Below are 27,954 nucleotides of genomic sequence, written 5' to 3'. Positions count from 1 at the left end.
CCCCGCCCCTCCCCACTCTGGGCCCCGAGCGGAGGTCGAGGGGAAGCAAGAGACTCGTTCCACTCGAGCTTCCCGAGTACTCGGCTTTGCTCCTCAGTAGTAAACAAAGTGTCGCCGCCGCCTCCACGCTTGGTTTGCCTCCTAGCAATCAAAACACTGAGAGGGCGAGAGACTCACAGAAACACTTGAGAATTACCAGACAATAATAACAAAGATCCAAAAAAAAAAAAAGAGAGAGAGAGAGGAGAGAGAGAGAGAGAGAGAGAGAGAGAGAGAGAGAGAGAGAGAGTGTGAAAGAGAAAAACACCCCACTACCCCCCACCAAACCACTGCCGCCTCCCGGTGGAAAACCGGCCCCCGCCCAGGCGGGCGACCACTGGCTGCCTGGGCGGCGGCGCCGCGCGCTCATTGGTCGCGCGCGCTGTCCGTCAGGGGCGGGCCGGCGCACGCGCCGCCGCGGGCGGGGGGGCGGCGGCAGATCCCGTAAGTCGGGCGGCAGCGTAGTCGCTGCAGCCGCCGCCGCCGCCGCCCCCGCCACATTCAACAGGCAGCAGCGCCGCGGTCGCGCCGCGGGGAGAGCGAGCGGCCCGCTGCGTCCGTCCGTCCTTCTGTCTGCGGGCCCTGTCAGCAGGAGTACGACGCCGACCGCTGTCCGGCCCGGTGACTCTGGCCTGCAGTCTTGCCCGTGCAGCGGACCTGGAAGAGCCTAGATGTTGATGGACCCGCGAAGTTAAGTTCTGGGCTCGCGCTTCCACTCCGCCGCGCCTTCCTCCCGGTTTTCGTCGGCTCGAGGCACGGACCTCGCCCCCCCAAATCTCGGACCGGCTCTTCGCACCCCCCCCCTCGGCCCCGTGTGGTGCGCTAGACCCCTTGGCTCTCCCGCGGCTGGGGGAGGGGTGGGGGACACCATGGCCGAAGCGCCCCAGGTGGTGGAGATCGACCCGGACTTCGCGCCGCTGCCGCGGCCGCGCTCGTGCACCTGGCCGCTGCCCAGGCCGGAGTTTAGCCAGTCCAACTCGGCCACCTCCAGCCCGGCGCCGTCGGGCGGCGCGGCCGCGAACCCCGACGCCGCCGCGGGCCTGCCCTCGGCCTCTGCGGCCGCTGTCAACGCCGACTTCATGAGCAACCTGACCTGCTGGAGGAGCCCGGGGACTTCCCGCAGGCGCCCGGCTCCGGGGGTCTGTGCGGGGACTTCCAGAGCCCGGAGGCGGGCTGCCTGCACCCGGCGCCGCCGCAGCCTCCGCCGCCCGGGCCGCTGTCTCAGCACCCGCCGGTGCCCCCAGCCGCCGCCGGGCCGCTCGCCGGACAGCCGCGAAAGAGCAGCTGGTCCCCCCGCAACGCGTGGGGCAACCTGTCCTACGCCGACCTCATCACCAAGGCCATCGAGAGCTCAGGGGAGAAGCGGCTCACGCTGTCGCAGATCTACGAGTGGATGGTCAAGAGCGTGCCCTACTTCAAGGATAAGGGTGACAGCAACAGCTCGGCGGGCTGGAAGGTGAGTGGCCTCGGGGCGCAAGGCTGGACAGGGAGGGGGGGCGCGGGGACCCCTGCCTCCACCCGAGGTCGTGGTGGGGCACATGAGGGGGCGACTGTGGAAGTTTGCTTGCCCTGAAAGTGCAGGGCATGCGGGCGGCGCGTGCAGAGAGAGCGCGAGAAGTGGCAGACGTGAGTGGTGGGCTTGCCCGGGACCTGTCGGGGGACAGGAATAAGTGTGTGTGAGCGCGCTCAAGTGAGAGTTCGAGCGGGACGGGGAAGGGGGCTCACTTGGGAATTGGTGAAAAAAGTACGGCAAGAAGTGGACATCAGAGAAGGCAGAAAAGTTCGCCAGTGAGGGGAGGAAGGGGTTTACTGGGGTCTGCTCCCCCACGACTGGAGGGGACTCGTGCCACTGCTCCTTTTCCTCCAGGACCTTGGGGGTGAGGGCGGCTCCTCTCGGTCTCCTGCGGTGCGCGCGTCCCACCAGCTTTGGACTGCGCAGCAGAGCAGTTTCCGCCGCGCTGGGCGGAGGAGGGCGCGGCGGGGCTCTTCTGGGCCCCGCCGACCGAGCACCGAGCTGTAGGTGGAGGGGACAGACAGGTCGCCAGCCGGACCCTGAGGGCAGGCAGCGCAGTTTTTGGAGGCCGGTGTGCATTTTGCTTTGTTTTGATTTTATCCGAAGTGGCCTCGAGTGCAGGGGGCCGGGCGACCCTAGCCGGAGGTAGTGCGACCGACACGTGCGAAGAGGCGGCCACCGCTTGCGGAGCGCGGGTGCTGGGCCGCGCGGGGCGAGCTAAAGTTCAAGTGTGACCCTCGGCGGAGGCGGGGGCGGGAGCAGGAGCTGCGACGGCGAGGGAGGGGCCGCAGGCGTAGGAAGAGAGCGCCTTTAAAGGGCCAGCGCGCCGGGGCGGTGCGCAGCTCCCGGCCCCGCCGCGGGGCTGCGAGGCCAGCGCTTCTCTGCGCAGGGAAATGCCCCCAAACTTGGCCTCGCCCATGGTCCGAGGCCTTTAATTAGGCATGGAGAAGCTGCTCTGGGTGACGAGAGTTGGAGATGTGTGTTCCTTCTTTCTCGCTTTGCCACCTCATTGTTACCGAGCGTGGAAGTACAGACGAGGCAGGGGTCTTTGTGACAAGTGTTTCGGGGGAGTGGGAGTGGAGGTGCGCATGAAAGGAACGTGTGGGGACGTCCTGCTTCAATAGAGGACTGTAGATGAGGCGCCTCTGGTCCTTTTTTGGTTTTCAGAGAGAGGAGACTCAGAGGGACTCAGGGCCGGGACAGGTACTTCCCTACTTGGCCGGTCGAAAAGACCCGGGGGCTCTCAGGACAGGCTGTGGGCAGGCTTACCGGGGGTCCGTTCGCCGTGTGGCCTTCTGAAGCTGACGGTTTCTCACTGTCACAGGTGGAGGGATCCATACGAAAGTTAAGTTGAGAACTTCTTCCTCATCCCTTATCCTGACTGTATAGCATAATAAAGATTGATCTTTGCTGCGCCGTTGGTTACACCACGGTGGTTTTACATACGCTGTCATGTTTGTGGTTAATGTGTGTCAAAAAAGGTTAAGTTACTCATATCTTATTGAAGTTCCTGGAGAAGGAGCCAGGATTTTATTTTTTCCAACGCGTGTTTTAGAGTAAAAATACCATTTACAATCTCATTCCTAGGCATTACGTGCAGTTTTACTGTTTCAAAAAGCTTGGTATGTATTCTTTTAAGTCACAAAATCCAGATCCAGTTTTCTTAACATTTGAGTTTAAGTGCTTGACTTGCTCATCTGTCAACCCTGCTTGAGCTATTTATTATAAAGTATTTGCCATTAAAATTTTTTTTTCTTTTTTTTGGACATTGAAAGTACCGTGTGTACTTACACCATCTTTTATGTCCTTGGAAATGGATACAATCTACTTCAGTTTGCTGGAGTGCTTTTCTTCAAAGATGGAGAAGGGCAGTGTTTGGGGATTATATTTAGTTTTGCCTCTCATAAGGCCTTAAATCAGAGTATTCTTCTTAAACTAGGAGTATAACCTAGACTTTTAAGATTAAGTGCTTTAAAAAAAAAAAGATATTAATGGCAAATTAAACCCCCAAACTTTTTTTATTAGGTTCTTTCTTGTTATAATTTTTTTTTACCTAAATGGAATTAAAATTTTTTCTTTAAAAATATACTTATTGTAGCTAGAAGATCCATTAAGTGATGGTAAGAATTGTTACTATCTGTTCAGAATTGGAGGCCCAGTGACAGCTCCCAGTGGAAACCAAGTGGGGCTTTGGGAGGGAGCAGACTGCTGTTCTCAAGTGAGTAAATGTTTCAGGTGTAATGAGAGTCCGTTGGTGCAAGTCAGATTACAGCAAGTGCATTTTCACTTTGAGTAAAAGGATATTTTAAGAAGAAAAGAAACAACCTTAAGTGTTCTAACTCATAACTAGTCTTCTGGTTAGAGTTTTCATAAAAATGAGTTACTTGTTAAAACCTAGTTTCTCAGATTTGAGAGACTCATCTGTTTTTAAAGATTCATAAAAGGGACACATTTTACTATGATTTTTAGCTTAAAAAAGAAATCGAATTCTAAAATGCAAATCAACCCAAACCTAACTTTTAGAACTGAGGAGAGGCTGGTTTGGAACTAAATATTTCCTGTGATTTACTACTGGGAATTAGACTGAATCTTTAATTAAATACAGTTTCTTGTGCTTTAACTTCCTGGGGCCTGCCAGAGATTTTGAAAGTCATTTGCATAGGACAATAGTTGAAAAGCTGATAAAGAGTTCATCAACTGCTAGTTCCTTAGACACTAGTTTTATTTGTGGGATGTGCATTTTGTGTTTGTAGGGATGGTATGTTACATCTGTTTTACACTTGCTTTGTTATTGGCCATAACTGTCATAAGGTTACACTCAAAGTGGAAGCTAAGACTTTTGGAAAACCCGGGATCTTTTAAACCATGTACAGTATTTATAAATAGTGAAACTTCATTTCCATGACCTGTCCCCCTCCCCCGCCCTCCCACCCATAGAAAGCTTTCTAGAGCTTGGGAAGTAGTATTGTGAGCTCTGGTTCCACTTCCCCTCCCCCCTTTTAATGGCAGTTTTAGGTTGACTCTTGTTTTTTGTTTTGACATTATTTGGAACACCTGGGTTAAAAGAATGCTTCAACAATAAGACTTGATACTTAAAGAAAATTTTAAATTGTTTTATATATCTCAGATATTTGGTTTGGAATGACTTTTTTTAATTTGGCCTATGAACTGACAGTACTTTAAAAAATTTTTTTATTTTAAAATTCACATTTTGGAGGTGAGTGATTTAAATCCTACAGAGTCCTTGGCACAGGGATGACAGATGTTTTCTTGCCGCATACTCACATTTGACTTAAAGAATGGCCTCTTGGTGAGGCTAATTCCAGTTTGTTACTGAAATTACCTTTAAGAAAACCTTGTTTTACAAAATTTCCATGTATGTATTTGGGGAAGGGAGCATGAGGTAAGAGAATTAAAAATGAGTAGGGGAATTAATGCCGCAAAATTGATAAGCATATTTGCTGAAGACTGAAAAAGGTGTGTGGGACTAATGGGACAGTTCTTATGGCTGGTACTTTTTCTTCAGAAATTCCAAAATCTATGTCGGTGTCAAGTATGAATCCCTTCATTGGTGATGAGGGAGCAGGAGGCTGGCTGAGGACAAAGCAAAAGCTGGCACCTTGCACCCCCTCTCCACCCACTCCCCTGGGAAATGTGTGTGACATTCCTCAGGCACCCCTGACTGCCATAAATGAGAAACAAATCGTTAACTTGCAGAGATCACAATCCTGCAAGGCAGGAGTCTCCCTTGGTTTACAAATGTCCTTGAGATTTACAACAAAGAAGTTACCTTATCAATAGCACAATTTCCAGAGGCAAATAACTCAGTTCCTCAAGCCCTAAATAAAGTTAAATTTCTTCTAAACCCAAATCTCACTAACAAGGACACTTGATAGGAGAAATGTGAAACCTTATCTCTAGATCTCAAGATAGTGTCGAATCATTCCCAAGCATATGGCCCACTGATACACATCTAAAGGGTCTCACAAGAAGATTTTTACTACTAGTAATAAATAACCTTTCTCCCAACAATAGCTAGCCCCTCAAGGTCCTGGAGACCTTGCTTCCAAAATTCCTTAGAGACTAACATCATCCCCTTTGTCCTCACCTACCTAACTCCTGTGTATATAACCAACCGCTCCTCACATCCCCGGGGCAGCTGCATCTCTGCCTGCCCACGGGTCCTGTCCCCGTGCTTTAATAAACCACCATTTTGCACCAAAGATGTCTCAAGAATTCTTTCTTGGTCATCGGCTCCGGACCTCAGCCCACCGAACCTCACCCAGGTTCTAGAACTTCATCATATGGCGCCCAACGTGGGGCTGTGAGTCTTTACATTTGGACTCTGAGCTTCGGTGCAAAATTGGTGAGTACTTTCTCTCTCCTTTTCCTTTAGTCTCATTTCAGGGGCTTTTCAAGGAGTATGGTCTTATTGGAACACTTGCATGTCAGTTGCTCAGGCTGTAATCCTCTAGCCCGTGGCTGCTCTACGGGGAGGAGAGCGTCTGCCTTTTGGCTGCAAGTTAGTACCCCGGCCGGAATGGCAATAAGACCCAGAAACTTGATGCCCTCTCTTTATTCCTGTTCTTATATAAAGTTGTCTCTTTTGGGCACGGGACAGCCACCTAAGTCACCAGGACGGCTGCCAATCTTAAGACTCCCGTGTGAGGTTTCCTCCTGATTGATCTAATGTGATCCCCTCCACATCCCTGGTCTAGCCACTTCTGGCCGAGAGACCTCCACTGGGAGCCGGCCGAAACCAGTACCTGATTGAATTAAAATGCAACCGGGGACCGTTTCCTTGGGAAGTTGGCTGTAAGGACCACATGTGTTGGAATGTCGCATAGACCATGATGGATTTCAGTCTTTACTGTTTCTTGTCAGTATCTTCTACAGACTACTTAAAGCTATGAAATTGGCTAATTTCCCCTTGCCAAACTTTTCTAGTATTTCCATGGGTTAAAATGGCAAAACAGTATGCAGTTTTCAGTACAGACAATGGCATGGCATGGCACAGTATTTTGGTTCATTCACCAGGCACCCATCAGCAGCCTAGGATGCGCTGGGGAAGAGGAGGGACGCCGGCAACCCTCCAGGGCCTTTAACGGCAGGAATGCCTTCCCGGGGAAGGCAGGATGGTGATCAATAGCGATATCTTGAGGGACGCCTCTGGTCGCTTTTGACACACGAGAACCTCTGACATATTCTGCGTGGGACGCCACCCAGGAGTCAGGGGGGATTTGGTAATGGACCTTCTTTACGTTTCTGGGAGCATGGCCTCAGTAGGCTTCTTCAGTTCCCAAGGACTCTACCTTGGGGTGCCTTTTAACCCACTGGAAATAATTTGGATTGCAAAACTTAGAAAAGGACTGAGCTCCTGTAACACTGCATGGCCTCAGTGGAAACTATCAGATCTCCTCTGCAGGAGGAGATGGACCTAGGATACCTTCATTGCTCATACCTAGGCCTTCATTGCTCTGCACCAGGACCCCAAACTAAGGGGCTTTTGCGGAATGTGTTTGCCCGAATGAGTCAGCTAGTAAACTTCCTCCTGACATATTGGATGATAATTACGTTAATAAGCCTCCTTCTAGTAAACCCAGGTTGCTGGGTCATCCCTAGCAAAGGGGACTCTGTTTTTCTCTATGTTTCTCCTAATAGATGTGGGGGCTTCTCCCTCACTCATTTCCCGTGTTAATGGCTATAACTGGAGCCAACTGGGGTTAGTCTTAACTCGAGACAGAGACCTTAAGGAATATTCCCAAGCAGCTGCCGAAACTCTCTTTGTTTCGGGGAAATTCCCTGTTTTCTCTGGCCTGACTTGGACTGCTTAACCCCTTCCCCCCGCTGGTGGGAAAACATGGTGTCTGCTCCGCTGTTGGGGCTGATGAGCTCTAAAACCGGGAATCCTTTCTCTGCCTCCTGGCAGCACTTTATTTCCTCTGTTTCCCCCTTCTCGTGTTTCTGCACCAATGTGCGTGCAGACTGCATGACTAGCCTCTAGATCATGCACCACGGCTCCTTCTCTCCTCACTGTCAAGGAGCAAGAAGATCATCCCCTGGACCTAACACTCCCCACTCCAGATCTCCCCACTCGTGTCTCAGGTAAACATTCAAAGTGGAGTGGGCCCAGGTGGAATGTAAATCAGTATTGGAACTAAGTTAAGTTTATTGGTTTAATTAAGATAGACATGTCTTTTAAGTTATCAGCAGTAAATGGGAAACTTCCGAAGTTTACTGAAGATCAAATGAGCTTGTGTTATTTGTTTAAATTTGTTAGCAAAAAATGACTAAACTGATGGTTAATCGTCTGTCTCAAAGTTTTAATGGGTAATTGCTGAAGTAGCTTTCAAAGTCTTTGGTAACCTGAAACTTTAAAGTTTTGGTTGGATGACAAATGGAATTAAATTATGGACATCTAGGTCTTAACCAAACAGGATAAAATGCTAAGTCATTAATTACTGGATGTAGGTTTGTGCTTTTGACTTCTTACTGCAAAGAAACTAAGAGTACTTAAATCTGTTGGTAACTGATTAAGGTGTTTTGAAGAGTACAAAATGCTAAGTGTAACTAAGACTGATGGAAAATAAGGGAAACAACTCTGTGGAAAAGTAGATGATATGTAAGAAAGATTTAAGGAATGGAAATGCATTTTATTAAAGGTAAAAGGTAAACTTGTCCTAAATAAGATGGTTGTTTGGAAGGAAATGACTTGGGACAAAACCTGAATGCAAAGGAAAGTTGTAGAAGGTTTGTGAAGGGAAATCTTCAGAAAAGGAATTTTAGCTATGGTCAGGACAGACTAAGATTGAAATGAATGTGTTTTATTAAAGGTACACATTGGTGTAAGACTGAAATTCTCTCTGTTCAAAAAGGATTAAGTTTTCTTAGATTAATTGATCTGCTGTTAAGAAAATGTAAATGGTTTTCTCTTTGCCTGCCCAGAAAACCCAGTTTCTATGTTTTGTCTATGTTTTGTCTTATCAGGTGTTTAACATCCCTAATTATATTTAGGCATGTGCTTTAAAACTTTGTAAGATTTTAGCAAATGTTGACAAGATTTAAGTTGTAAATCTCTTTAACTCAGGCTTTTCCTTAGTATGCTAAGTTACTCATGAAGTACTGCTAAACCAATGATAAACCTTGGGTCACCTTTGGGAAAATGCTATAACTATTCTGGAGATTCTATGCATTTCCTAAAGTTTTTAATGTTTTGAGAGATCATCACTTGATATTGTAATTATAGAAAGGTTATGTGTCACAGAAATAACCTGATTTCCTTGCCAGCTAAAGTGTAAACTCTCGTCTCATCAGCTCTAACCATATCCATTCTGAGTTTTTGTCATTTATAATTGTTTTAATTCTCTTGTAAAATGAGTTTTATCTTAAAGGAGATTCATATAAAGGACTTTCAGGACAAATATAGATACTTGATATACTTGAAAATCCTAAAACTGAAATGGGTAAGATTTTCTATAACTAAAGCTGCATTCACCAGATTTAGTAACATGGGACTAAATGAACTAAAAGATTATAGTGTTGTGTCTCTTAATGTTTTGTCTTGTTTTAGACATTGCTGGTTTTTTAATGTTTGCTCTTCCAGACTAAGGAAACTTTTTTCTTAAGTTATCTGTAACTTACAGAGCTGTGAAAGTACTCATTTGTAAAGGAATCAAAGCATTCAACTTTTCTCTCTATCTGAACCCTCTGAAACCAAAAGGTCTCAATAAGTAGTCATTTGCATAAGTTCAATAAGAATCTGTTCTCCTTGTAACAGGACAGCATTGGAAACTGGTTATTTTACCAAGGCTTTGACTGGAATGTCATATTTGAAAAGACTCAGATATGACCAGACAGCTTAAAGGAACTAAGGTTGACTTTGTGAAACCTGGAGCCGTAAAGCCCCTTGGAACTGTTGGCCTGATACCTTGCTTACAGAGTTCCCAGCAGCCTCACCAGGTGAGTAAAGAATGTCACTCCCTGGTAGGATACTTTGGGAAGCTCAGAAGAGGCATTTGCCCAAATCAACAGGTATTGCAGGCATGTGTGATGGTGCAGGCGTGTCGGATGGCAAGTACGTGGCTTGGCTTCTGGCCCGGAGAGGCTACTAAAAGTTCAACCTAGAGATTCCTTATAAGAAGTTCCAGCAAAGCAGATTCTAAAAGATCTATATGATCACACTCACTGTTCTTGCTGAGCTTATGTAAATAATAGGTCAAGTTTGTTAAAACTGGACTTGTTTTTCAAGTAAGTCAGTCCTGATTTGGCTATCCCTGGAGATGAGGGTTATTTTAGAGAGAAAAATTATGTTTTAATAACCCACCTTTATGGATGTTAAATTCTAGATCTAATTGTCCTTAAATGTTTGTTTACCTAAGCTAGACAATTTGAGGTAAACTTCAGAGAAGTTGCACATAGCTCATTTAGACTATCTTCTTGTTTTTTTATTCTGTGGAGATATTAGCAGAACCCCATGGCACATGATTAAACAACTAGAAAATGGGATTGATTCCCTAACAGTTGTATAACTTAACTATCACCTTGTGTGTGGCTGGAATAATGAAATTGCCTAAAAGCCATCATACCGCACTCCATAGGATTAACTATGGACTTGTGGAGATAATGGATGAACTCACTTTCTTTATGATTGGATTGGATGATGCATGGGGAACTCCCCTTATCTCTTGACAAGTTTTCTCCCACTTGCCAGTGATCCTTTGTAATTAGGATATTGTTAAGGCTGGACCACTCAAAGGGCTTCTTAATGGTTTCATCCCTTAGTCATATTTATTCTAGAAGCCACTTCTGTTGAGGTACAATTGCAAACAGTTATTTTAGCCAAGCATAGAACAACCCTCCTCATAAAAAGAGCCTCAAAGCTCACTATGGGACAGTCCCTGACTGTAATGACTTCACATCAGGTCCAGATTTGTCTTAGAAACCAAAGGCCACCAATGGATGATGGAGGCCGACTTATTAAATACTGGGCTATACTTACAGATATGCCAAAAATAATACTTAAAAGTTGTCAAATTTTAAACCTAGTTACCTGTATGCCTGAACCTGACCATTGTACTTCTCTATAGAGCCCAGATTTAAGATGCTCCTGTTAAAAATACAAATGACAGTTGGTTTACTGATGACAATACTTTTCATAGAAAGAATAAGAAAAGCTAGGTATGTCATAGTGCTCACTAGCACTTTGCAATTGCCAAAGCCTAAAAATCAACAACACTGACTCCAAATATGCCTTCCTGGTACTACATGCCCATGGAGCTATTTGGAAGGAAAGGGGATTGCTGTCAAGCCATAACTCCCCAATCAAATATGGGCCTAAGTTACAAAACCCTCCTTTTTGCTATACTAAGGATGGTATATATCAAATCTGGGATACGTATTTGTGGCTCACACCCACGATTGGACGGCTCAGTCAAAAGGCAGCTTTATGCTGGGAACAAAGAAATTATACATATGACACTTGGGCAAATAACACACGATATCTAGGATGGATATCATTAGAAATGTGTTCCCAAGTGATAGTACTCCAGGAGACTGACTGGTTTGCTACTGATTGGGCGAGGCGACCTGGCATTAGATGGTTAGCTCCAAACGGAACCCACTGGATATGTGGAACTAACCTGTGGCCCTGGCTTCCTCCAGGATGGATAGGTCGCTGTACTTTAGGATTTGCCTGGATTCATGGGCGCATTACTAAAACCATCACCACTCCCCAATTTAAAATCTCCCCAATTTAAAACAAAGATGGACGCGTTCTGTTTTTAAATGGTATGATCACTTGGCATCCATTTTTGTTCCATCTGTGGGACTAGAGGATGTCATGTACCATGTAGACGCCCTTAATAAATATACTACAAAGGCACTCAACGATTCACTACATAGCATCTCCCTACTTAATACTGAAGTCTCACAGATACGCAAGGCAGTCCTACAAAATAGGATGGCCTTAGATGTCCTGACAGCAGCACAGGGTGGCACTTGTGCAATTATCAAAACAGAATGTTGCGTATACATCCCAGACTACCACAAAAATGTCTCAGGACTAATAAAAGATATGAATGCCCAGATTAAGGCTCTACAAGATCCCTCTCTCTCTCTTGGTGATTGGTTAGCTTCCTGGTTTGAGGGAGGGCTATGGCCAACATTTAAAAATCTCCTTTTTGGGCTTCTCATTCTTATCGCCTTATTAATCTTAATGTGTTGCTTTGTTCAATGTTTCTCTACTTGGTGCCGAGACTCCATTACTGCAATAACTTCACGACGACAGATGATCCTTACCACACGCAAAGACACTTCTTCACTGTCAGCGCTGGATTCAGCTGCCTCCGCCTTTCGTAACTCCCTTCTACGTTCCTCCACCGATCAATATTGACCCGAGTAGGTAGGGACAGCTCTACGCCCCTATTCAGCAGGAAGAAGTTACAGAAGATGAGACCTTCCACCTTCAACTACCTTAAAGATTTAAGGGTCAAGATTGTTCAGGGGGGAATGATGAGGGAGCAGGAGGCTGGCTGAGGACAAAGCAAAAGCTGGCACCTTGCACCCCCTCTCCACCCACTCCCCTGGGAAATGTGTGTGACATTCCTCAGGCACCCCTGACTGCCATAAATGAGAAACAAATCGTTAACTTGCAGAGATCACAATCCTGCAAGGCAGGAGTCTCCCTTGGTTTACAAATGTCCTTGAGATTTACAACAAAGAAGTTACCTTATCAATAGCACAATTTCCAGAGGCAAATAACTCAGTTCCTCAAGCCCTAAATAAAGTTAAATTTCTTCTAAACCCAAATCTCACTAACAAGGACACTTGATAGGAGAAATGTGAAACCTTATCTCTAGATCTCAAGATAGTGTCGAATCATTCCCAAGCATATGGCCCACTGATATACATCTAAAGGGTCTCACAAGAAGATTTTTACTACTAGTAATAAATAACCTTTCTCCCAACAATAGCTAGCCCCTCAAGGTCCTGGAGACCTTGCTTCCAAAATTCCTTAGAGACTAACATCATCCCCTTTGTCCTCACCTACCTAACTCCTGTGTATATAACCAACCGCTCCTCACATCCCCGGGGCAGCTGCATCTCTGCCTGCCCACGGGTCCTGTCCCCGTGCTTTAATAAACCACCATTTTGCACCAAAGATGTCTCAAGAATTCTTTCTTGGTTGGGACGCCTGGGTGGCTCAGTTGGTTAAGCGGCTGCCTTCGGCTCAGGTCATGATCCCAGCGTCCTGGGATCGAGTCCCACATCGGGCTCCTTGCTCAGCAGGGAGCCTGCTTCTCCCTCTGCCTCTGCCTGCCTCTCTGTCTGCCTGTGCTCACTCTCTCTGACAAATAAATAAATAAAATCTTTAAAAAAAAAAAAAAAAAAAAAAAGATTTCCTTTCAAAAAAAAAAAAAAAAAAAGAATTCTTTCTTGGTCATCGGCTCCGGACCTCAGCCCACCGAACCTCACCCAGGTTCTAGAACTTCATCATTGGTGATTATCAGAATTTTATTTTTATTTTTATTTTACCTATGTTTTTGTGGCTGGTCCTTGGGAGAGATGTGGCCAGAGTGGCAACTTCTATTTTTGTTTGTTGGTTTTTTTTCCCCCCAGGTTTTATTTTCTCAGAGTGGCAAATATTTGGATACTGGAAAGAAGACATTTTAAATTCTCATGTAAATTTTAAAAAAAGGTTAAAGTCCTTTGAGACCCTCTCCCCCCTGCCCCACAATTATTTAGAAGCTATTACATTGGCAATGGGCACAAATATGGCTAGATATCATATACTGCACGGAGAATCTTTTAAGGAGACATATAAAACGGGAGGTGGGAATAGAATACTCAGTGGTGAGTTAGAATCCCTGATAGGTTCAAAGTGTTTTGCCTGTTTTTGTGCATTTCCATCCGAGCTCCCTAAACTACTGTTCTGTATGATTTTCTAAGCAGCAGCTGTCTGTATTTGCCTGGAATTTCTTTGGAGAGCCTGAATTATTTGCATTTTTCTAGAACACTCTGCCCTTGGAAACTACCCAGTACCCTGGCATCATGGGAATTTAATCGGCTGTTTTTTTTTCCTCCCCCCTGCATGTGCCATAACTTTGGGGCTTCCTGGAATCCTTTTGGAGAAGCACTATAAACCCAGTGGTGATTGGAGAGAGCAAAGGAGTGTTTAGTTGTACAGAGCATTGGAACATTGAGTAGAGTGGATCTAGCCTTGCTCCTTCAACATTTGCCTTGGCCTTCATAATAACAACTTGTAGAGACTTGCCCTTGGCCCAGCCTCCAGGACCTCCTTTGGGTCAGATAACTACCTTTTCTTGGTGTGTACAAGATTCTGAAGTTAGTATGGGTTCCTTCTCAGTTGTCAAACAGAGGATTGGATGAACTTCAGAGTTTATATTTTGATGTCTAAGGGGTGAGGGCTTGTGTTCCAATGAATATGCTGTATATAAATGCACTAAAGTTTGGAAGAATTCACCCTTTTGGCTAAATTCCTGGTAAGGGCTAACAGAACTCATGTCAGTGGTGCAGAAATTCTTTGCAGAGAATTACTGCTTGTTATCTGTGGTCTTCTAAGGAACATATGAAATGTGAAAATGGATTTTTATATATTAGTGATTTCACATGGTTCAGGTTTTTAAAAAACCACCCTCCTCATGGCATCCCACTTTATTCCACTCAGTCTATGTATGGTTTATAAATTTGTGGGGTAAGCACTGCAGTTACTGAGACTTGGTTTGAATTATTCTTGCCACTTGGGAGGCTTTTTTGGGGGATGCTTTCCCTCCCCCCCTCTTTTTCTTTTTTATTCATCCTCGTATAGCTTTGACATAAGCTATTAAAAAGAGCCAACTAGTTTTGATATTATGCCAAATAAGATTAGAAAGCTAAATTTGCAGTCCCTTTCCAGTTTATTATGTAGTGAATTTTCACCTTAATGCATTACTTTAAATAAAGACAGAAATTCAACAAGTGTCCTCTATTTCAGGCTGTATTTATTACATAAAAAAAGTGAGGTGGAGCTGTGTGATGAGCTTCTGTAGCCCCCAGTTTTTGGTTTCTGATGATTGCTCAAGCTTGCCATCTTTATGGTCAGATGTCACTAAGGCTGACGGGCGCGTCCAAGTCTTCCCCTTTTGCAGTTTTCCGTTGACCACCCAGTCCATTCTGACTGGGCACTCAGCTGTATGGACAGTCTGGCTTCTCTTTCAGTTGGTTCACTTATTTATCATTTTTTTCTTCTATGCTCAAACCTAAAGATGCCTCAGGACAAGTTGCGGACTTTTTCTCTCTCTCTCTTTTTTTTCCCTAGATGATTTAACCCCTCTATTGTCCTGGTCTCCAGTTACTTAAAGGCCATAAGTGTCCCACTTTCACCTCAAATTGAACACATTTAAACCCAAGCATGCTGTATTTCCTCTTACTCTGAGATGAGGTTCCCATCTTGAGTTTCCTGATTTGGTTAGTGGTCTATCTAGTTAAGTTAACCATTTACCTAGTTTTCAGACTTGGATGTCCTCTTCAGCACACTCTTTTTCTTTCTGTTCAGTGCCTGGAGTTTCTCAGCTCTTCTTTCTCAGTCTGCTGAGACATTGACTTCCTGACCCCTACCTGTTCTAGGTTAGGTCTCTTCTTTAAGTTCCAAACCATCCTGTCCCCAGGACTTGGATCATCTTGTGCCTTTACTGGAGGTTTTGAAAATTTTGCTTAGTATGCAAAGCTCACACATCTGTTTGCCAACTTCCAGTCTTGGTTCCTGCCTGAAGGCATTTTTGCCTTCTCTTAGTGAATGCCTGATGATCTCTTAATTTCATGCTGCTTTGTATTATAACTTAACTTTAATGCCTGCAGTTATATTGTAAATATATGGTTGGGAAGAGTTTTTCTTGAATTATGGATCTTTTATATTTTAGCTTTCTGTGTGTTCACAATATGATAATGTTTATATTAGTATAACAATAAAGATCTGTGATGGTTTTATTTTCTGGAGATGGTTACAGTATCTTATTTTTTCTCCATTTGTTGAATGATTATTGGATTATTGGTGTAACGAAAGTTTACAGGATGTTGTATTAGATGTATCTGAATGATGGAAAAATGATTCAAACATGGATCCTGTAGGGAGATGAGGTATGACAAGTAAAAAACTGTATAATACACTGTAGAAAGGGTTATGTGCCTGCAAGAAAAATTGAGTTCTGTGTTAGCTATTGAGATGGACCTTGAAAATGGGATGTTAGTCTCCCAAGATTTCATTATAAAATTTTCAGATGTTAAGCAAAGTTGAAAGAATTCTACATTGAACACCTGTATACCTGCCATCTAGTTTCTACTACTAACATTTTATTGTACTTGCTTCACTGTGTATCTGTTTTTGGCACATCCATTTTTCTATCCATCATATTATTATGCTTTTAAAGATTCTATTTATTTATTAGAGCACAAGAAGAGGGAGAAGCAGGCTTGCCAGTGAGTGGGGAGCCCTATGTGGGGCTTAGTCCCAGGTCTCTGGGACCATGACCTGAGCTGAAGGCAGATACTTAGCTGACGGAGCCACCTGGGTGCCTCCCATCAGATTATTTTTTAAATTGATTTTCTAAATGATGGTTTGGCATTCATAAAAGCATGCAAATAGGAGCATCAGTTTTTCTGAGTGATACGTAAAACCTAGGAAGTTTGAAAAAGTATAGGTAGACTATTGTCAGATTGAAATTGGACTTGGTATATAGTATGAAAGTAATGTTACAGGGGTGCCTGGATGGCTCAGTCATTAAGTGTCTGCCTTTGCCTCAGGTTGTGATCCCAGGGTCCTGGGATCGAGCCCCACATCGGAGCCCTGCATTGGGCTCCCTGCTGAGCAGGAAGCCTGCTTCTCCCTCTCCTACTCTCCCTGCTTGTGTTCCCTCTCTCACCATGTCTTCTATCAAATAAATAAAATCTTAAAAAAAAATCCTCTTAAAAAAAGTTATAGATTAAATTTTTCTATGAAATTATATTTTTTAATAAAATAAGAAATTATGAAAATGTGGTCACAGTTTTAGTTCTTAAAATTCAATTTCTTTGGGGGCACCTGGGCGGCTCAGTCGTTAAGTGTCTGCTTCAGCTCGGGTCATGATTCCAGAGTCCTGGGATCAAGCCCTGCATCTGGCTCCCTACTTAGAAGGAAGCGTGCTTCTCCCTCTCCCGCTCCCCCCGTTTTGTGTTCCTTCTCTTGTTGTGTCTATTTCTGTCAAATAAATAAATAAAAACTTTTAAAAAATCAAATTTCTTAGAGATGCTCATATAAATATAGAAACCCATGGATTGCAAATAAAGCCAAGGTACTACATTTGGTTTAAAAGTCATACATAGAATTTGGTAATGGAACACATTATATAATTAATTTAATATGAATAGGAGGCATGGGGCTCCTGGGTGGTACAGTTAGTTAAGTGTCTGACTCTTGTTTTTGTTTTTTGTTTTTTTTTTAAAAGATTTTATTTCTTTATTTCACAGAGAGAGACTGCGAGAGAGGGAACACAAGCAGGGGGTGAGGGCAAGGGAGAAGCAGATTGGTGGTGGAGCAGGGAGCTCAGCGCCAGGCTCGATCCCAGGATCCTGGATCACGACCTGAGACAAAGACAGATGCTTAACAACTGAGCCACCCAGGTGCCCCAAGTGTCTGACTCTTGAAACGGACTCTTGGTTTCAGCTGGGTTCATAATCTGAGGAGAGATCTTAGGCTCTCAGGATCGTGTCTGGCTCTGTGCTTAGGGCAGAGTCTGTTTGGGATTCTCTTCTTCTGTACCCCTTCCCTGTGCCCCCCCTAAAAAATTAAGAAAAGTATATGAATATAGACATTTACATAATATTTAGCTTTTTGTTTGGTCTGCTCTTTAAAACTAATATTTAGGGGCTGCCTGGCTGGCTCAGTATGGTTGGAGCATGTAATTCTTGATCTCATGGTGGTGAATTTGAGCAGTTTATTTAAAACAAAAACAAAAACTTAACCTTCATACTTTTGTGTCCTGGGAGAGTGATTTAAACAAGGAAAGCTCATTGTTGTTGGTTTTATCTTTTTAAAAATATTTTATTTACTTATTAGAGAGAGTGAGAGAGAGAGAACGCGAGCAGTGGCAAAGGCAGAGGGAGAAGCAGATTCCCAGGTCCTGGGATCATGACCGGAGCCAAAGGCAGATGCCCAGCTGATTGAGCCACTTAGGCACACCGCACCCCCCCACACACCCCTTTTTTAAAGATTTTACTCATCCATTTCAGAGAGAGCAAGAACGAGGAGGGGGGAAGGGGTAGAGAGAGAGAGAAGCATACACCCCCCCACCCCCCACCTTGTGCTGAGCAGGAAGCCCAACACAGGCCTCAGGCCTCACCCCACCCTGATCCCAGGACCCAGAGATAATCATCTGAGCTGAAGGCAGATGCCCAACAGACTGAGCCACCCAGGTGCCCCAGAATGCTCATTGTTAATACTTTTTTTTTTTTTTTTTTAAATGAGAAATCCTAAAGCTGGAGTTAGCAATCTCAAAATATACTTAGGGCAATTGTGAGGCAAAGTTATATTGGCTTAAAAAGATGCTTTAAAATTTACATCAGTTCTAGTATTGCATTAGTGAAATATTAGAAATTCTTGATAGCTTTCTCATTTTAATATGTTTTTACCCGGGGCGCCTGGGTGGCTCAGTGGATTAAAGCTTTGCTTTTGGCTCAGGTAGTGATCCCAGGGTCCTGGGATCGAGCCCCGCATCTGGCTCTCTGCTCGGCAGGGAGTCTGCTTCCTCCTCTCTCTCTGCCTGCCTCTCTGCCTACTTGTGATCTCTGTCTGTCAAATAAATAAATAAAATCTTTAAAAAAAAAAAAATATGTCCTTACCCACTGACCTTAGAGTAGGAATGAAGGTTATAATGAGATACTTCAGTGGATCCAAAGGGAGTTAAATTTTGATGTGCTAAACCTAAAAGTGATATCAGGCAGACAGACATGGAACTGAGTGCATCCCGAATCCTTGTGTGAGTGAGCTTGGCTAGCTCATGGAGAACTTAAAGATCTATGCAATATAAAATGTATTTGGGTATAGCAAAAGGCACAAATTCTCACCTATTAGAACTTATTAGCCATGTTAGAAATAACAAGTGTTGGGGAAATGTAGAAAGCTATTTTAGTATTATATACATACCTATAGTAGCAGACAGCATATCATTTAAAAGGTACCTTGCTTTGGGGAGAGAGGGACAGGGAATCAAAAACAAATAAGGAGCTCACTACTATGAGGTTTTATTAAATGTGTAAGTTACATTCCATGTGGACAAAATAGCTTTCATAGTACACCGGGATACACTTGTGAGATCAAGTGAGGTTCAGAATTGTTGCTCATCTTTGTTCTTTTCATTCTGTAAGTAGAGAGAGATGTAAAACATCTTCATCCTTTAACTTGTGTCTTGTCTTAGTTGTGATCTTGAAGGACAGCGGTGTGGGGTCTTAGCTCCTAGGAGGAGAGGCAGAGTCAATTTGTAGATCTGTGGGAGGGCAGGTCATTTTTTTCCAAGGTAGCTTGTCCCTACTGACACTAAGTCACAGGAGTTCTTGAATTCTTAGGGATGGTGGATGGCACATCTCTCCAGAAGAGAATTCCAGCCACTTCTAAAGCCTGTGGTTCATTGGTGTGCACTGTAGTGCCTGTGACCTGGGATGTGTGCTCTTATCTCCTACAACCCATGCTCCTTGTACACTCTCCTGTTGGCTGCATATGTGGGAGTCCCCAGGCTGCCACCTTTGTGAGTGTGGCTGGTTCCCACATCTCTGTGTGGATTTTTGAGACCTGAAAACAGAATCTTTTCCAGCCTTGACTACCTTCTCCCCCTAGATGATACTGGTTTTAATTACAGTGTGTCACTTTGTGTGGCTTAAGTTAGGAACTGATCCTGATGCTAAATCCTGTGACCTTAGTGGCTGTGGAGATGCTGCTCATCTCCTCTGATTAAAGGAGAGCTGTTACTCGAAAGAGGGTGGGAAGAAGGGGTGGCCTGTTTTCTTTTGTTGGATTAAACACATTTCTTGGATAAACAGATTTTTCTCAATTGCCATTCCTCATGAATCTGGAAAATGGGTCATGGTTTCCTGAATCTCTTCTTTTATTGTACCAGGGATCTGATAAACATCAGAGTTGAGAAAAAATGTTTTTCTCCTGATAATGGGGATCCTGAAGTTGTTACAGAACTGTGTGTGCACTGCTGGTGAGAGGCCTCCAATTACTGGTATGCTGAGTTAACAGTCTGAAAGTAGCTAAAGGAACCTGACTTCAGGAAGGGGAGGGGACCTCAGTGGTTGCATTTTATAACTGCAGGAGAAAAGTCTCATAGAGCAAAGAGCAGGATTAACCCTCTCAGTCTTACTTGGACTCTAGCTAAGAGAGAGGCCTAATGAAGGAAGGAGGAAGAGGAGAACCAGCTTGGATTCTGTGGGCAGATAAAGATCTTTTCATTTCAGTATCTCCCAAATGGTTATCTGAGGCCGGGAGGCACTTAACCTTTTAGCTTTGCTTCCTCTGTTCCTCCCTGTGCACCACCCTCCTCCCCACAACAGTTTTGCTTTTTTTTTTTTTTTTTTTTTTTTTTTTTTGTGGTCTCTGTGCCCACCATGGATGGGGTTTGGGCTCACAAACCCTAGTTCAAGAGTCGCATCCTCTACTGACTGAGCCACCCAGGCACCTCCAGTTTTCCTTTTTTAATCTAAAAAATTAGTGCTTTTCTCTACCATTTTCATGCTGCAGAAAGCCTGCCATGAAGGTGTCGTGAGAAAGGACACATCATGTTGTCTAGGTGAGAAATCCCTGCATACAGAATGGGAGGGTCTTTATCTTTTCATTGGCTGGGAGGGTGAATGAAGAGGGCTCACCCGATTTCAAATCCAGTTTGGATAGAGAAATTATAATGAATTGCATAATTCCTAGGGTTGTAAATATTGTGTCCTTCAAAGCTTGAAAACAAAATAACCACATATGTATTTGGGAATGGTCTATACAAGTAAATATCAAATACCTTAGACAGTTTGGTTGCTTGGAAGCAAGGTCAAAGCATGTGGTTTAGCTAGAGGCTCTTATTTTGGCAGATTCTTGAGGTAGTGATAAGTCAAAATGTGGATTTTATTGTACTATTTTGACATGAAAGGAATTTTTTTTCCTGTTGTTCTCATATAACCTTAAATGTAGGGTTGTATCAGGATAAATCAGTCACTCTAATTTTGTTTCAGAGATGATGTAGTTTCTGGAATTTGTGACTTGTAATTTGCAGAATCATCAATTTGTCACACCAGTGAAGTTTCAATGTCAGGTTCAGCCCACCATACTGTGATTTGAATGTAGGAGAAACCCACCTACCTTAAGGCAAGTGTTACATCACCTGTCTGCATCTGGGACCTCTCTGTCTCTCAGTCTGAGGGGCCAGCTCTGAAGTGGGGGGAGGGGAACTTGCCAAACTTGTAAATATCACCTAAGGTTGTTGTGTACTGGGTACCAAGCTGGTTGCATCTCTCTAAATTTGAATGTAAACCTTTTCTCTCTGGATGGGTAGATATGCATGCCATCTTGAAATTTACATGCAGTGAATGTGAAGGCTTCCTGTGGACCATCCTGCTGACTTTTATGTAATCTGTGGGGCTGAATTGGTTTCTCCTTTCTTTTTAGTGTCCCATTATAACATTTGCATATACTGAATGTGAAAGATTCCTACACCTCTGTTACTGGTATGTCTTAAATGGTTTCTTAAACCTCTTAGAATTCATAAAATAGAATTGATTATATAGCGCCTAGATTTATGTCTATTATATATATTTGTATTAACAGGCAAATTTGTATATTTGGCGGGGAGGGGGGGATGGTATGTATATAACACTGATTTCAAACACAGTATTTGATGGCTCTACATTTTAGAAGAGATCACCAAATGGTTTTTATTGCTATTTTCTCTTCTGAAGTATTGGGGAAAGTTAAAAAATAAATACTAAGGAAAGGTGTTAGGGTCAAAAATTCCTGTAATTAGGTGTGTTTAGATGTGATTTACATCATCTTTTTTGGTTCTGTAATTGGTACTTCCCCAACTGTGATCACAGTGCTTTGTAGTAGCACTGTAATACTATATCCTAGTATTCCTGGATATTTCTTTAAGGTGCTTTGTATTTCTTGAAATGCCATTTGATATCTTTGAATAGTTATATAGAGGACGTTCTAAAAACAAACAAACAAACCCCCCACAAAACCCCCAGAACACAAGAAAGCAGATTTAGAATTACCAAAATAGAAATTTAGAATCATGGTTGCCACAGCTTTCTTAATTTCCCTGCTTACACTTTGGTGCTTAGATGGGTCCTGTGTATTTGGGGGCTAGTCCCCACACTGTCTGTTTCCACTTTTTCAGAGACAGACCTTCTGTATGATCCTTTTAGCCTGTGGTGTCTAACTCAGAAGTAAATATTCTGGAGTTATCTTTCCAGGTTAGTTGGGTTTCGAGCCATTTAATAAGTAGTTTGAATATTGAAGTTTGTGTCATTGCATTCCTTAGTGTGATTGCTTTATTTTTGCTTTATTTTGAGCTAAAGGTAGAGGATGTGGGAGAGAGATACAGGATAAAATGGAGAGAATATTATATCGATACATATGTAGCTCACATTTACTTGTTCATTCTGCTCAGCAAACTAAGGGAGGGTGCATGTTTGCAAGTCAGTTTCAGAATTCATTACCATTGGATTGCATGGCTTATAAATTATATTTCTAGGAAATATAAAATTATATTAAAAAAACTAAAATAATGGCTGTTGTGCCTTGTGATTCTGTTGAACAATGTAAATGATCTTGGGTTATATCATTTGCTGAATGCATTCGTAGAAAGACCCTACTTAATTTTTTTTGCGATGAAATTATGGAGACATTTTAATCAAAGACAAGCTGTTGATGGCTATGATTCTTAGACTAACCATGACTTCCGCCTGTGTTTGTATAAAAGGAAAGAAGAGAAAAAAGGAAAACACATGCAGTCACGGAAGTCAAGAGCTGAGGTCATTCTCCTTCGATTGACAGCTCAGGGCCTCCAGTTAAGCTCTTTCACACTTCCCACCCCCATTTGTGTTTCAAATAACTTTTAAAGAAGACTGGGAGAAAGAAGTAAAGATGTCAGAGGCATAAAGTGAGAACTTTAAACATCTCAGATTCTAAGGTACTGCATCAGAGGGGTTTCTTTCCTGATAAAATTCTTTTTGTGATCCTTAACTGTGAATATTACATCTGGGATTTGAAATGGAGAGCCCTCCTTTAGTTACATGCCCTATTAAGCTGAGACTGTTTCAGGGACTCACCTAAATAAAAAAAGACATTGAATTTTATTAAGCAAACTTTGGAGTCTTGTACTTGCCTTTTTTTTTTTTTTAAGATTTTATTTATTTATTTGACAGACAGATCACAAGTAGGCAGAGAGGCAGGCAGAGAGAGAGAGAGAGGGAAGCAGGCTCCCTGCTGAGCAGAGAGCGCACTGCGGGGCTCGATCCCGGTACCCTGGGATCATGACCTGAGCCGAAGGCAGCGGTTTAACCCACTGAGCCACCCAGGCGTCCCCTTGTCCTTGCCTTTTGCACAAAGCGCATCTCTCCTGGTGAGGTCGGCCTGCTCCCTCAGGCTACTTTGTTACTCTGGCTTGAAACAAGTGAGCAGTGGCTTTCCTGCAGACCTTCGCAGGGCTCGTCCGTCAGGGGTGCACTGATAAGAGCTTAATGACTAGTTAGACTGTATTTATTTTGCAGATGAACTTGGATGTCACCAGGACAGCACACGCGTGTAGGCTTAAAAACTTCTGAATTTAATGCCTCTTCCATCTTTCATCAGGTTATAGCTTTTGAATTTATAGTTATTCGTTCTAGCTATAAATACATTAATAGTATTTTTCTTTGGCCACATATGGGGTATGACCTTTGACATCCTGCTTGGCTGTGCCTGGGAATTTAACATCCTTCAGTTTAGATGGAATTCCCTTGCTTTGTTTCCTGTGATAGTGTGGGGAATACACATTTTGGCTCTTTCAACCAGTGGTGGAGGAAGACAGGAAAAAAATAAAAATTGAACCACACAGAGAGGGTCTTAATTATTTCTGCTGGGTGTGGTTCAAAAACAAACGTGCTCTTTATAGGAGTCTGAGCCTACAAAATTATTTAGTGCAGAATATTAGGAAAATATTATAATGATATTTAGTTGTTTTTTTTTTTTTTAATCTGGGTTTAATTTTTTGACTAGTTAGATATTTTAGGGTCTTTGAACTCTTGTATTTATAGTAGATAGAAAGTGTCTTGGGGCACCTGGGTGGCTCAGTGGGTTAAAGCCTCTGCCTTGGGCTCAGGTCATGATCCCAGGGTCCTGGGATGGAGCCCCCGCATAGGGCTCTCTGCTCAGCAGGGAGCCTGCTTCCTTTCCTCTCTCTCTGCCTGCCTCTCTGCCTACTTGTGATCTCTATCAAATAAATAAATAAAATCTTAAAAGAAAGAAAGAAAGAAAGAAAATGTCTTTTTGTGATGCTTTTATGTCTCAAGTATGCTATCAATAGCAGAGAAAGCTGCAAAAGGGTACATATCACTTCTCTCCCCTGAGCAGGAGAGTGTTTTGCTGTTACTAAGTTTACAAGTGTGATTGTTTTCCTGAACCACTGTTAGAACCTCCATCAAAAATTATCCCTTCCGAATTGTCATAAAATTCAGTTCCTAAAATTTGATGAGGTAGAGAGAAATGCTGAAGCCAGACTTTCGCAGTATTCCCTTTTTAGAAGTCACAAAATTCCACTTTTGCCTTAAGTACTTTAAACAGAAAATCATGACACCCTGTTTATGACACCCTCCCTGACTACTCCCCCCTCCCCCGCATTAAAAGGCTTACCTTTTGTTCATTAATTTTCTCATTGCCCATCTAAAGCTGATACCTGGGGTAGATTAGCTAAAAATGTGGGATGTAGGGCATCTATCTGATCTGGTCCCAGTTATTCACTAAATGAAGAATGCCACATAGTCTTCTGAGCTTCTGAGGGTACAGATCTAAATGGTTTATATTAAAAGGGTCTTTTTGATCATCTCCTACTTCTCCCCTCCTTACGTTTTCATTTCCTCTTTGCGTTCTTTCTTATTTTCAGCCCCCTAATTTATTTAATTTGAATAAATTTCTCCAACCTATTAATGTAAATCAGGTGAAACGTTTCTTCCAGGGTTATTGCTGGTTACTGGTACGTTTTTACTTCATTAAAACAACCCTACTGCCATGGGAAATGGTCACTAAATTACTAATAGATCTAATCCCATTCAAAAGTATTTATAAGTAGAATATTTAATGTCTGCCAAATTGTTCCAATTTTAGTATATGTGCTGCCGAAGCGAGCACAATGTCTGCCAAATTGTATAGGAGTTAGGTTAAAGTGTTTGGATTCTCATTTATTTCCTAGTTCTTGAATTTTGGCTTGGGCTTTCAAGTTCCTTAAACTTTGTGTAATGAAGGTATGAAGAATCATGGAGATTATTTTTAATTTTTTTATTTTGAAGTAATCTCTATACCTAACGTGGGGTTCAGAGTCCCAACCCTGAGATTAAGAGTTGCATGCTCTGCTGATGGAGCCAGCCAGGTGCCCCTGAAGTTTCATTTCGAACAAATTTTAGAACTACCCATCTGAAACAGAAGCCTCTCTTCGGCCTTTTGCGGATTTTGAGAATCTGTTACTTCCCACACTGCTATAAGCCTAGGTTTTTGCCTATAATTCCCCACTCCCCTGCCCCTGGCTTGCTTCTGGTTCTGGATTTGGGAGCCACCTTGAATTAGCTTAATTTATTTTCCCTTCTGGAACAGGAAGCCAGTTCCTATAATTACTGTTTTCCCAGCTAACCAGTCCTAACTCTTTAATAAGCCTTTCAGAAGACTTAGATTTCTATGCGTTGACAAAACACAGAATCCCAAACCTAGTCTTCTGTTGTGGGTGGGGAATGACCAGTGAAGTACACAGAGGGGTTGCTGGTGCCCTTGTCTGGGGACACCATGCTTCTGGGAGGGTGGCTTGAGCCTGTGCTAGTTTTTGGATGCTGTCACCATTTGACATAGAAGAACTGTAGTAGACTGTAGGGGCGTAGGGGCCTGTGCTTCTAACCTGTGTTCAGAGGATGGTAGTACTGTGCCTCATCAGAGCAAGTTCCACATTAAGCAAGGCCCATAAAGAGGAGAGTAACTGAGAGGGGTAAGCTAAATGGAAACAACTCAATGTATTGTAGTCTTTAAGCTAAAAAATCTGTAAGTATGTGTTTACCTGTTTTGAAAGATACATATATTTTTTAAAGAGGTTTTTTTTTTTTTTAAGATTTTAATTTATTTATTTGACAGAGACACAGTGAGGCAGGGAACACAAGCAGGGGGACTGGGAGAGGGAGAAGCGGGCTTCCTGTGGAGTAGGGAGCCTGATGTGGGGCTCTATCCCAGGACCCCAGGATCATGACCTGAGCCAAAGGCAGACACTTAATGACTGAGCCGCCCAGGTGCCTCCCCTTTTAAATATTTTTATTTTATGTATTTGATAGAGAAGAAGTACAAGCAGGGAGAAGGGAGTAGCAGGGAGAGGGAGAAGCAGGCTCTTGCTGAGCAGAGAGCCTGATGAGCAGAGAGCCCGACGTGCGGCTCTATCCCAGGAGTGACCGGAGCTAAAGGCAGATGCTTAACCAACTGAGCCACCCAGGTGCCCTAAAAGATAGTTTTACTAAAATTCAGTTTGTACTGGTAAATAGTCAGGGAAGGGAAGGAAACAGCTTTTCCGGCATCAGATAGTCTGGTTGTATACATGCCAATTTCCACTGAATCTGCACTATCAAATCCATCCCATTATGTGATGTGTAGTTAACCTATATTTGACTTTTGGGAAGAGAGAACCAACCAAGGTGCAAGATAAGTAAATACAGCCGTATCAGTGTTAATTCTGGGTACATTTTTTTTTTTTTTAAAGATCCTAAAGTAACCTCTGTCCCCATTGTAGGGCTTGAACTCACAACCCCAAAAGAGTCACATGCTCTTCTGATGGAGCCAGCCAGGTGCCCCTTTAGGTGCATACTGTTACTACGTGTCCTCATAGAGTTAAAAGTGTATCTTCATTTCGTTCAGTGGTGACTCCTAAACTCTGGAGCCATAACCTGGTTTAGCAGACTTTGCACCTTCCTGTCCCATCTGTGTTTAACCCAGAAATTATTAATTTGGAGATGGGTGGTGTTGGCTGACTTCACATTCTGATATGTCTCTGTGTTAGCATAGTCTATACATTAGTAAAAGGAGTTAAAAATCGCAGGGTTGTATGGTTTTTGTGCTTTAATGAGTATGAGCGAGAATGCTGTCCCTGTTTTGCTTTAATACTTGGCATGGACATTTTTGTCTGTTGATGACAGAGATTTGACCCGTGTCAGACCAGGCAGGCTTTATGGAGTTGGCATCTCCAGTGCTAAGGGCTCCAAGCTCCTGTAAACTGCTTGGGAAGTGCCTGAGCCAGCGCTGCATGTGTGACCTCTTACATGCCTTGGGATGACCCATGTACAGATACTGTGCCATGAATATTTCTTCAGCTGCATTGGATTGGGTGTTCATTTTGTCTCTGTCTTCATCATCATCTCCCTACCCCTCCTAATATTTCCCTTTCTGTTAGAAGCGGTGAAGTTCCCACGTTCCTCTGTTAGTTGATGTGGAAATTTTGCCTACTTGGCTTCATTTGAGGTGAGCTGAGGTAGGAGAGGAATACTAGTCTTAATCAGAGATTGTTGGGGATGTGTGTTTTAATTTCCTTCTGTCTCCATTTTGCCACCTGTGATTTTAGAGAGTCTAATTGGCTGCCAGTGCCAGCTCCTGCAAAACATGCTTGGAGGTCTTTAGTCAGATCAGTTTTCTTACACCTCTGGAAGGATGTCCTTAGATTACCAAGGTGTTCCCGAACTGATGTTGGGACCATTGCAGAGCCATCAGAATTCCTAACATTTGCGTTTTATCAAATGACCTCAAGAGCCTCACCCAGATCTATAATATTGTGGTAAATATTAGGAGTCCTGGATTCTGTTTTCAGATTGGTAACCAGATAATTTATATTTAGATAAATCACATCACTGCTGTACTAGTTTCTTGATCTGTAAAATGGGGTTAATGATACCATGGGGAAGAACTTGATAGGGCAAATGGAAGTGTTTAGAGCAGGAGCTGTATAATTACGCTATACTATACACTTCAGCATTAGTCAAAACAGTTGGACTTAAAATTCAGAGTAGCTGGGAGTTTGGGGCTTTCATTTTTCTGTTTATGGGTTTCTGGATTATACGGAATATTCTTGTTTATTTATTAAATAGATTTTATTATTTATTCATGAGAGACAGAGATA

At 43.2% G+C, this 27,954-nt stretch overlaps 1 protein-coding gene across 2 annotated transcripts in view; it reads left to right on the top strand.

Annotated features, from left to right (window-relative positions):
- Positions 1 to 462: 462 nt before the first annotated feature.
- Positions 463 to 27,954, top strand: part of LOC308339389 (uncharacterized protein) — a 115,386-nt gene continuing 87,894 nt past the window's right edge. Inside the window, exon 1 of one of the 2 annotated variants that reach the window (XR_013966504.1) lies at positions 463 to 1,495. Coding sequence is in view for 1 of the 2 variants with exons in the window: in XM_080797992.1 (XP_080654118.1) it covers positions 909 to 1,495 (587 nt within the window). In the remaining variant the exon portion in view is untranslated. The remainder of the gene's footprint in view (positions 1,496 to 27,954) is intronic. The other variant, XM_080797992.1, reaches the window with a different exon arrangement.

Source organism: Martes martes (assembly GCF_963455335.1).
Source record: "Martes martes genome assembly, chromosome: 3".
NCBI classification, from domain to species: domain Eukaryota; kingdom Metazoa; phylum Chordata; class Mammalia; order Carnivora; family Mustelidae; genus Martes; species Martes martes.
The sequence above is the reverse complement of the archived record's forward strand: the minus strand, read 5'-3'. Positions and strand labels throughout refer to the sequence as shown.